We start from the raw sequence: 10,000 nt of genomic DNA on the forward strand, positions 1-10,000 counted from the left end.
ATCTCTCTCTGTCTCTCTCTCCATCTCTCTCTGTCTCTCTCTCTCTCTGTCTCTCTCTGTCTCTCTCCATCTCTCTCTGTCTCTCTCTCTCTCCATCTCTCTCTGTCTCTCTCTCTCTCTGTCTCTCTCTCTCTCTGTCTCTCTCCGTCTCTCTCCGTCTCTCTCTGTCTCTCTCTGTCTCTCTCCATCTCTCTCTGCCTCTCTCTCTCTCTGTCTCTCTGCTTCCCTGGCTGACAGAATGGGATGTTCTATACTAGTTACGTGAGTACCTGCTGCTCCACCTGTATGATAACCTCACACGCGTGCACGCACACTCTCACGATCAATCGTTATGATCAGCTTTCACTGTGAGATCTCTGATTGCAGATCACATTGATCGATTAGCTGTGATCTGTTGATAGTTGATTGATATGAGTTATCCCCCCCCCCCTCTCAGGCTCCAGCCCCCATGGCTTTCCCCATGACGACACCGCAAGTGCCTATGTATGGAATGGTGAGCACACACACACACGGCTACACACACACTTTCTCTCCACTTTTGCCATTGTACTCAGTTATGAGCTTCTCTCCTCCACCTCCCCTCCTCTCCCCCCTCCTCTCCTCTCATTCCTCCCCTCCTCTCCCCCTCCTCTCCTCTCATTCCTCCCCTCTTCTCCCCCCTCCTCTCCTCTCATTCCTCCCCTCTTCTCCCCCCTCCTCTCCTCTCATTCCTCCCCTCTTCTCCCCCCTCCTCTCCTCTCATTCCTCCCCTCCTCTGCCCCTTCCTCTCCTCTCATTCCTCCCCTCCCCTCTTCTCCCCCTTCCTCTCCCCCTCCTCTCCCACTTCCCCTCCTCTCCCCCTCCTCTCCTCTCCCCCCTCCTCTCCTCTCCCTCCCCTCTCCCCCTCCCCTCCTCTCCCCCTCCTCTCCTATCCCACCTCCCCTCCTCTCCCCCCTCCTCTCCTCTCACCCCCATCTTTCCTCTCCCCCCCTCTCCTCTCCCCCTCCTCTCCTCCCCCCTCTCCCCCTCCTCTCCTCTCCCCCCTCCTCTCCTCTCCCCCTCCTCTCCTCTCCCCCCTCCTCTCCTCCCCTCCCCTCCCTCTCCAGGTGCCCCCCCAGATGGCTCCAATGGGAGGTGTTCCCATGATGGCAGCCCAGCCCATGATGTACAACCAGCCTGTCCTCAGACCAACCAATCCCTTCGCCCCCATGCCCGGGGCCCAGGTAACTAACACACACACACACCACATCACACCACATCACACCACACCTCACACACCACATCACACCACACCTCACACACCACATCACACCACACCTCACACACACCACACACACCCTGGAACGTCATGAACTCTTTTCCTCTCCCTCCCCCTCTCTCTCCTCCAGATGCAGTTCATGTAGATCAGAGGAGCAGCGTGCCAAAAGAGAGACGACACACACAGAAACCAACCAACCTTCATAGACACACACACACACACACACACTCGAAACCAACCAACCTGTCTCTCTCACACACACACACAACCAAGCCACCGCCAGAGAGTGAAGGACTACACAACAGACAGCAGGTGGAACCAACCAAAACGCCAGCAGAGCAGAGCAGAGGAGAGCAGAGGGGGATGAATGTTGGGGGACGGTGGATGGAGAGGGAAGAGATGGAGAACAGGGTTGTTATGTCATCAGGGCTCGTCTCCTGTGTCTGAAACAACCCTGTCACACACACACACACACTTCCCTCTGTGTTTAACTGTTACTGACGCCCTACTCCACCCTCCCACCCCAACAGCCCTGTGTGTGTGTGTGTGTGTGTGTGTGTGTGTGTGTGTGTGTGTGTGTGACAAAGATGTTTCCACACACAGCTGGGCTTAAGCTAGGTGCTACGATGCATCCGAACCTCCAAAAGGACCTTCCCCCTCCACATCACCCCACCAGCTGTCATTCGCTGACCACACCTGTCCATCAAAAACCCGGCACCTCTGATAGGCCGTCCTCACCTGTGTGTGTCCAATGACAGAGCTATAGACAGTTGTTGCCCCTCCTTCTTTCTCTGATGTATAAACCTCTTGTATGTTGATTAACTCTTCAAACGTCTCCTGAACGTTGATGGGACAAACGTTACTATAACCACTTTACAACCTTGTTATAACCATGCTATCCATCCAGTCCTAAGCAGATAACCTGAAGGGTGCCATTAGGATTATGTCCTTTTATATTATATGTTATTATGCTTTTTGTTTTATTTTGTATTATTTCCTAAACACAGTGTTGGTTTTCAGCCAAATCTACACCCCGGGTCTTGTTGTGTTCTGGGGTGACGATGCACTCAACCTCCACCACAACGATTGCTACCTTGGATACGCGTCTCCGCGTTGTCGTGGTTACCACGACCAACTCGTAGGATTAGTTGGGTCTGATTGGGTTGAGCTGACTGCAAACACTCTGACTTCTGATTGGTTTACCTAACTGACACGCGAGTCCATGATTGGTTGACGTCACTCTGGGGTCGTGGCAAGCCTTCTCTATGCCCTCGTCTTTGGGGTGAAAGGTCAAACAAGATGTAGGGGTCAAATCTCCGGCCGAAGTCTGGTGACAGCTCGTGTAACGATCACCTGCCTCCAGCCCCACGCTGACACAGTCACCACAGAGAGAGACCATCGCTCCCTTCATCCATCTCTCCTGCATCCCCCCCTTCCCTAACCCCACCCCCCTTTCCCTAACCACACCCCCCCTTCCCTAACCACACCCCCCCTTCCCTAACCACACCCCCCCTTCCCTAACCCCACCCCCCCTTCCCTAACCCAATCCCTTCATTAACCCCACCCCCCTTCCCTAACCCCACCCCCCCTTCCCTATCCCAATCCCTTCATTAACCCCACCCCCCTTCTCTAACCCCACCCCCCTTCATTAACCCCACCCCCCTTCTCTAACCCCACCCCCCCTTCCCTAACCCCACCCCCCTTCTCTAACCCCACCCCCCCTTCCCTATCCCAATCCCTTCATTAACCCCACCCCCCTTCTCTAACCCCACCCCCCTTCATTAACCCCACCCCCCTTCTCTAACCCCACCCCCCCTTCCCTAACCCCACCCCCCTTCCCTAACCCCACCCCCCCTTCCCTATCCCAATCCCTTCATTAACCCCACCTCCCTTCTCTAACCCCACCCCCCTTCTCTAACCCCACCCCCCTTCTCTAACCCCACCCCCCCTTCCCTAACCACACCCCCCCTTCCCTAACCCCACCCCCCCTTCCCTAACCCCACCCCCCCTTCCCTAACCCCACCCCCCTTCTCTAACCCCACCCCCCTTCTCTAACCCCACCCCCCTTCATTAACCCCACCCCCCCTTCCCTAACCCCACCCCCCCTTCCCTAACCCCACCCCCCCTTCCCTAACCCAATCCCTTCATTAACCCCACCCCCCTTCTCTAACCCCACCCCCCCTTCCCTAACCACACCCCCCCTTCCCTAACCACACCCCCCCTTCCCTAACCACACCCCCCTTCTAACAATCGCTTCTAGGCTTTGTCTTGACTCTCTAAGAGATCTAGCTCTATAACGTACTATACCGCTCCCGTCACTGTCTAGTATATGTATATCTGGAGGTCCTCTCCCCTAATCTGTGTTGGCTGTCTGTCTTTTTCATGAGGCGCCGTAGTGGGACGGCAATGGAACCAAGAACCGTCGGAACCCGGAGCTGTCAGATCCTTTGGTCCTTTATGACGTCGCGTGACACTGTCTAGTAGATCTAGCTCTATGGCTGTTTTCTGTGTCTCTGCTGTTCGGTATCGACACACTAGCTTCTAGCTTGCCATCCCCTGGCCTCTCTGTCACTGTCTACTTGACGTAGCTCTAGACTTTTGTCCTCTCTACACTTCTAGCTGTAGGGTACCTTCTAGTATCTCTAGCTCTGTGTCCTTCCCTTTTCTCCTGCTTGTCCTGTAGCACTTAGCTCTGTAGAAACTCTCCGGCGTGTCCTATCTGGTAGATCTAGCTCTAGCTTCCCTCTCCGTTGACCTTCTTTTTCTTCACCCGAGAGGCTCCAGCTCCTCTCTGATTGGACAGTTCACCCAGACAGCGAATCAGGCTGCTCCACGTCCTGTCTGGAGAGAAGCTTCTCCAGTCACGTCCCGGTTCTGCTTGTCTCTCAGAGGTGAGGCTCCCCTGTGGTCACACCTGTCCTTAAAGGGACAAGGACACATGAGGACCCCCCTCTCAAGTGACATCAACATCCCAAAATGGATGTCCTCTCCGGGGGTCCGGGAACAGGGTTCCCCTTAGAGCTGGAGAGGACGGGGAGCGTCTCTGAGTACGGGGCAGCATTGTTGGGACCGTTCTGTTGGTGTCGTGCCGTCTGGCGGACCGAAACAAGCACGCCCCGACCCGGACGAGGCCCTTCATGTGACGTTCATCTGGGTGGGAGGTGGTTTAAATCGGATGCCAGGTCACACCTGCTGGGGAGTCTGAGACCGGCACTGACGTCGGTGTTTCCTCACGAGCACAGCTTTTCTCACCCTAGTTCTAGTGATCCTCCTTTTTCAATTTTTCTTCCCCCCCCCAGTCTTTTTCTGCATGTCAGTGTGAGAGTTGTGTCTTTGGTTTCAAACAAAAGGAAGAGCTGAAGGAGATGGGAAGAAGAAGCATGATTCCAGCTTGTTGGAATGCACGGTCGTTGTTGTTGTTTGTGTCGATGATGATGATGTCGATGTCGTTTTTCCTCTGCTGCCCCATTCCCAAAAGCATGATGATGATCTTTCTCTCTGTCGTCCAATCGAAACTCGTCTAAATGTCCCAGAGAGGTTGCGATTGGTTAATTGGGTCACGTGTCACAGCCAATGGCGTGGCCTCGGCGCTGATGGCAGGCCACAACAACAGGGTCCAACGCGCCTCTCTCGCTCTCTCTCCCCCAAAGATGTCATCGAGTTGTTACTCGTTTCCTTCGCGTACTGACGGGGTCTTTTTTTATGCTGTTGCAGCGCCCTCTTCAGGAGAGTTCAGGCAGTGCCTCAGTAAAAGTGGCTGGATTTAGTCGAGCTGTTAAGCACCGCAAAGCAACTCTAAACACTTGAAACATCATCTGGACAAAAGCCTCTCAGTTACTAGGCAACAAGAGTCCAGGACCTTGTTGTGATTTTGATTGGCAGGTGCTTGTCCCGCCCATAACCGCAGCCTCTGATGGACCCAAGGTCAACAACCGTGATGTCATAGGAAGGTGGCGAGCCAGCCGGGAGGCGAGAGCAGAGAGCCCACGGAACCCCAGAACGTTCACGACCAGGATGCTCTCAGGCCTCGCGGTTCCACCCTTCCTCCAGGGTTCATGTGTGACGTACGGTTCTACTGCTGCTGGCCCTCCCCGGGCCCGGAGAGGAACAGGGAGAGAGAGACTTTTTTGAAGCGGATAGCGGATCCCCCCCCACTGCCCCTCCCCCCCTTGGTGTTTGATTTGATCTTGTGCACGCTCTTTTTCTACATGTTTTTTGGGAAATTCCCCCTTCGACTGCTGCCTCTCTGTTACTTTGTATATAAACACACACACACACTCAACACACGCACACACTCAATACACACAGTCGTTGCACACAAAATCTTCTGCAACCATAAACCATATAATTGTATTCTTCTTTCTTTTCATGAAACATGAACCATAACTTCAGTGCAGAGACACTGGTGTGAAACTAGCCAGCAGAAAGAGAGGGAGAGAGAGAGAAAGGGAGGGGGAGAGCGAGGGAGGCGGAGAGCGAGGGAGGGGGAGAGAGAGGGAGGGGGAGAGAGGGAGCCTGATTGCTTCCTTTTCTCGTCAACTGCAACACATTCTCATGATGCCAAAAGTTATTTTGTTGATTTTTACGAGAATATACACTTTCTTTCTCCATCCCTCTTATCACATCTGGATCTCTCTCCCTCTCCGAATGTTTTATTTATTTATGCAGAATATAATAATTTTATCAAGCATGGAACGAAGTATAGTTACAGAATAAATCATAGGCTTTTTTAAATGCTGTTTTGTTTTAGGGATTTGGTTATCAATTTCTTTATTTTTTTTCTTTTTGAACGAAGTAAATGATTCATTTTCCATTCCTAAACTGGTCTGTGTGCTTTCTTAATCTCCTCATTATCAAATATTTTACTGTCTAATCATATATATGGTGTTCAATATTTAAAGTTTATATACAGTATATTTATTTTTATTTCACTTTTATTTAGCCAGGTAAGCTAGTTGAGAACAGTGAGAAGTTCTTATTTGCAAATGCGACCTTGCCAAGATACTGCATAGCAATTCGACACATACAGCACAGTGTTACACATGTAATAAGCAAAACATAATACTTGCAGTAATTACAATATAACAATTAAACACAGAGAATGAATGTGCAGGTAGATATACTGGGGTGCAAAGCAGCAAGATAGATAAATAAATAAATGAATGTTGTACATTCATAAATCGATTTTATGAACTACTAAATATTGAGGTCTCATTAAAGTGCAACAGTAGCCTGCGGTGTATTCAGGGCTAGTTTTACAAATAGCTGTCTGATAACTAAAAATAAGCAGACTATAGGAGCAAAGTCCAAACTCGCCTTCCTTGGTCCTATGTATGGTGCCAAAGAAAAGAATTGTATGCGTAGAAAACACTAGGCCAGAAGTCCTTAGAAAACGTGCAAGTTTTATTGCCCCAAAACTGAAAATGGCAAAATGTAAACAAGTAGGCACAGCTCTTTATCCCGTGGGCGTGGCCAGGCAGAACTTCGCAGGCGCGCCGCATGCATATAAAACATCTAATAGTACAAAATAAATGAAATACACAAAATAATACACACCTTATACATACCAAAGAAACCAAATAATTACACCGTAAACCGTAATTATCAAGAAATAAAAAATAACAGGCAATTTACACAAAACATTGAATTGGCTCTTACACAGACAGTGGTGTATTGGATAAGTAAGTTTGAATGAACCTTGGAGAATTGATAAAAGGAAATATTAACTAAATAACATTTTCATTTGCACAGGATGTGTTTAGAAATTGCTTGCATGTATATTTAGTTAAGATGTGTTTAGAAAACTGCTTGCATATGTGTACTAAGATAAGATGTGTGGTAGGTAAAGTCTTGCGTAAAGTAACAGACAGGAGGCCTCTGTATGACAGCTAGAATCTGTTTGAGCACGATTTATTAGAAACTGCTTGCATAGGATGTGGTTTGAAAACGGCTTGCATAGAGAGAACGCAGGGAGCCCGAGGTTTCTTAGAACACAGGACATGTTAGAGACTGACCACATAGAGGAAGGTAGACGTGACATTTGACTACATGTCCATTGTCCAAATTTGGAGAAGTGGACTGGAGGTTCCCCTGCGTGACCTAGATAAGGAAAGCATACAAAATGAGGTCTCAATGAATTCAGATCTCCATGTACGTTCGAAGATCTGTAGAACCCCTTATACGCTCTAAGACTCTTGTATCTTGTAACGGTCGTCGCTTGTACTCTATTTTTTACTTACCTGTAGAAACTTAAAAGCTTACTTCATTTAAATTGGATTTTTGTGTTGTTTTGTTTTTACTTTATGTAATCAAATACAAATGTTAAAGACAGCCGTTGTCCGTCAATACTTGTGGCCCTCTTTCGGATCCAAGGAACACGCCACGCCACAAAATGACCCGTCTAAATAGTGGCTAACGCTCTCCCCCCCCTTCTCCCCCATATTTGTCCTCTCCCCTGTTTCTCACTCCACCTTTCTAGAGACCAATCTGTCTCTCCACAGAGGTACTTGATCTCTCCTGCTCTCTCTGGGTCTCTCCTGCTCTCCCTGGGTCTCTCCTGCTCTCCCTGGGTCTCTCCTGCTCTCTCCTGGGTCTCTCTGGGTCTCTCCTGCTCTCCCTGGGTCTCTCCTGCTCTCCCTGGGTCTCTCCTGCTCTCCCTGGGTCTCTCCTGCTCTCCCTGGGTCTCTCCTGCTCTCCCTGGGTCTCTCCTGCTCTCTCCTGGGTCTCTCCTGCTCTCTCTGGGTCTCTCCTGCTCTCCCTGGGTCTCTCCTGCTCTCCCTGGGTCTCTCCTGCTCTCTCCTGGGTCTCTCCTGCTCTCTCCTGGGTCTCTCTGGGTCTCTCCTGCTCTCCCTGGGTCTCTCCTGCTCTCCCTGGGTCTCTCCTGCTCTCCCTGGGTCTCTCCTGCTCTCTCCTGGGTCTCTCTGGGTCTCTCCTGCTCTCCCTGGGTCTCTCCTGCTCTCTCTGGGTCTCTCCTGCTCTCACCTCCCCTGGGTGTCTCCCTGCTGTGTGTGGGAGGCTGGAACCCTTTTCTATACACACACACACACACACACACATACATACACACACACACACACACACACACACACAAACACCTCAGCACAGTATAGACTGTTGTCTGTAGGTGCTGCATTGTCATGTTGGGACAATTCCTGTGTGTGTGTGTGTGTGTGTGTGAGAGAGAGGCCCAGTGCATGGTGACCAGCGAGCAGGAATGCAACCCCCATCTGCAGATAGGACCTGACAGCTGGGGACAGGAGGGAGGGAGAGAGGAGTTATTTTTATCATCCGTTTGGTCAGGCCAGGCAGGAGACCCCCTCCAATCTCTCTCTCTCCCCTTTGCTCCGGAAGGCAATAGATCCTTCTAGATCTCTCCCTCTTTTCTCTCTCTCTCTCTCGCTCATTTCTTTTCCTCCACCACCCGGAGAAGGTTCTAGAACTTCTCCTGTCTGGATTAAGACTCCCCGGGGGCAGCGTCTAGTAGAAGAGGGAAGAAGGAAAGGAGAAACAGACGACTGAGCGTGGACCGAGAGGACGACCATGTCTCTGCTGTGCTACAACAAAGGCTGCGGAGCCAAGTTCGATGCAGCCCAGGACAAAGACGGTTAGTCTAAGAAGTAGTTCAGCAGGGACGTCGAGTTTTTTCAGTATTATAGAAGTACTGTCATGTTTTCGTTGTGTCACAAAAGTGATTTGGTAGTATTGTGGAAGTTCTGTTGTGTTTTAGTCGTTGTTCTGCTGCAATGAACTTTATTCTCATAATTAATAACTTCAATACTGATAATTCTATACCACCAGTGAGGAGTTGGTTGTTGTGGGCGTTTTGTGTTCATAATTATTTGTGTTGTCCCACTGTGGGTTGCTTTGGCAACATCTAATCCATTAAAACAATTGAACCTTCATGCCAAGAAAGCATATGGAGTTGGGAGAGAAGATGCAGAGAGAGAGATAGAGAACAAGAGAGTCAGAGAGGGAAATACAGAGAGCAAAAAGAGAGCAGAGACAGTCAGAGAAAGATACACAGAGAGGCAGAGATCAGAGAAAGAGACAGACAGAGACTGATGGAGAGAGAGAGGAGAGAGAGAGGTAGAGAGCAGAGGAGAGAGAGAGGTAGAGAGCAGAGGAGAGAGAGAGGAAAGACCAATAGAGGGAGAGAGGAGAGAGGAGAGAGCAGAGAGAGAGGAGAGAGAGGTAGGTAGAGTGCAGAGAAAGAGGAGAGAGAGAGAGAGGTAGGTAGAGAGCAGAGAGAGAGGAGAGAGAGAGAGAGGTAGGTAGAGAGCAGAGAAAGAGGAGAGAGAGAGAGGTAGGTAGAGAGCAGAGAGAGAGGTAGGTAGAGAGCAGAGAGAGAGGAGAGCTCCAACGTGTGTCAGCTCCATCTGTGCCCTGTCAGACAGGTTGAACAACTACATAACAACTGTTACCAAGCTGTTACCAAGCTTCCTAAAATATAACACCTCTCCCAGTAGCCCCTCCCCGTGCACTAACCCACCCTCCTCCTCTCTCTCTGTACCCCGTCTCCTCCTTCCCTCCTACCCCTACTGACAGCTGCCTGGGAAACCCTGCTGATGGTTGTGTGAGTGTGTGTGTGTGTGCGTGTGTGTGTGAGTGAGAGCAGTTCACAGTTAGATGTCTAAGTCCCTGGAATCCCTGTTGAAATATTATTATACCGCTTTTTCTATTCACCACTCCTCTCTCACTCTCCACATTCATTCCCGTTTTATCCCTCCCTCTCTCTCTCTCTCTCTCTCTCCCTCTCTCTCTCTC

At 50.3% G+C, this 10,000-nt stretch overlaps 2 protein-coding genes across 7 annotated transcripts in view; both read left to right on the forward strand.

Moving 5' to 3' along the window:
- Window positions 1–2,268, forward strand: part of LOC146221776 (phosphatidylinositol-binding clathrin assembly protein) — a 30,966-nt gene extending 28,698 nt beyond the window's left edge. For 4 of the 6 annotated variants that reach the window (XM_084690964.1, XM_084690959.1, XM_084690962.1 and 1 more), the window contains 4 exons: window positions 238–261; window positions 437–493; window positions 1,086–1,202; window positions 1,368–2,268. In XM_084690964.1, the coding sequence (XP_084547090.1) occupies window positions 238–261; window positions 437–493; window positions 1,086–1,202; window positions 1,368–1,382 (213 nt within the window). In that variant the 3' untranslated portion in view covers window positions 1,383–2,268. The remainder of the gene's footprint in view (window positions 1–237; window positions 262–436; window positions 494–1,085; window positions 1,203–1,367) is intronic. The other 2 variants (XM_084690961.1, XM_084690963.1) reach the window with 1 other exon arrangement.
- Window positions 2,269–8,558: 6,290 nt separating this feature from the next.
- LOC146221777 (cysteine and histidine-rich domain-containing protein 1) overlaps window positions 8,559–10,000 on the forward strand; it is a 5,231-nt gene continuing 3,789 nt past the window's right edge. The window contains exon 1 of the mRNA XM_084691387.1: window positions 8,559–8,840. Coding sequence (XP_084547513.1) covers window positions 8,777–8,840 — 64 coding nt within the window. The 5' untranslated portion in view covers window positions 8,559–8,776. The remainder of the gene's footprint in view (window positions 8,841–10,000) is intronic.

The sequence above is a fragment of the Hypomesus nipponensis genome, chromosome 25 (assembly GCF_054491055.1).
Source record: "Hypomesus nipponensis isolate SF chromosome 25, ASM5449105v1, whole genome shotgun sequence".
Taxonomy (NCBI): Eukaryota; Metazoa; Chordata; class Actinopteri; order Osmeriformes; family Osmeridae; genus Hypomesus; species Hypomesus nipponensis.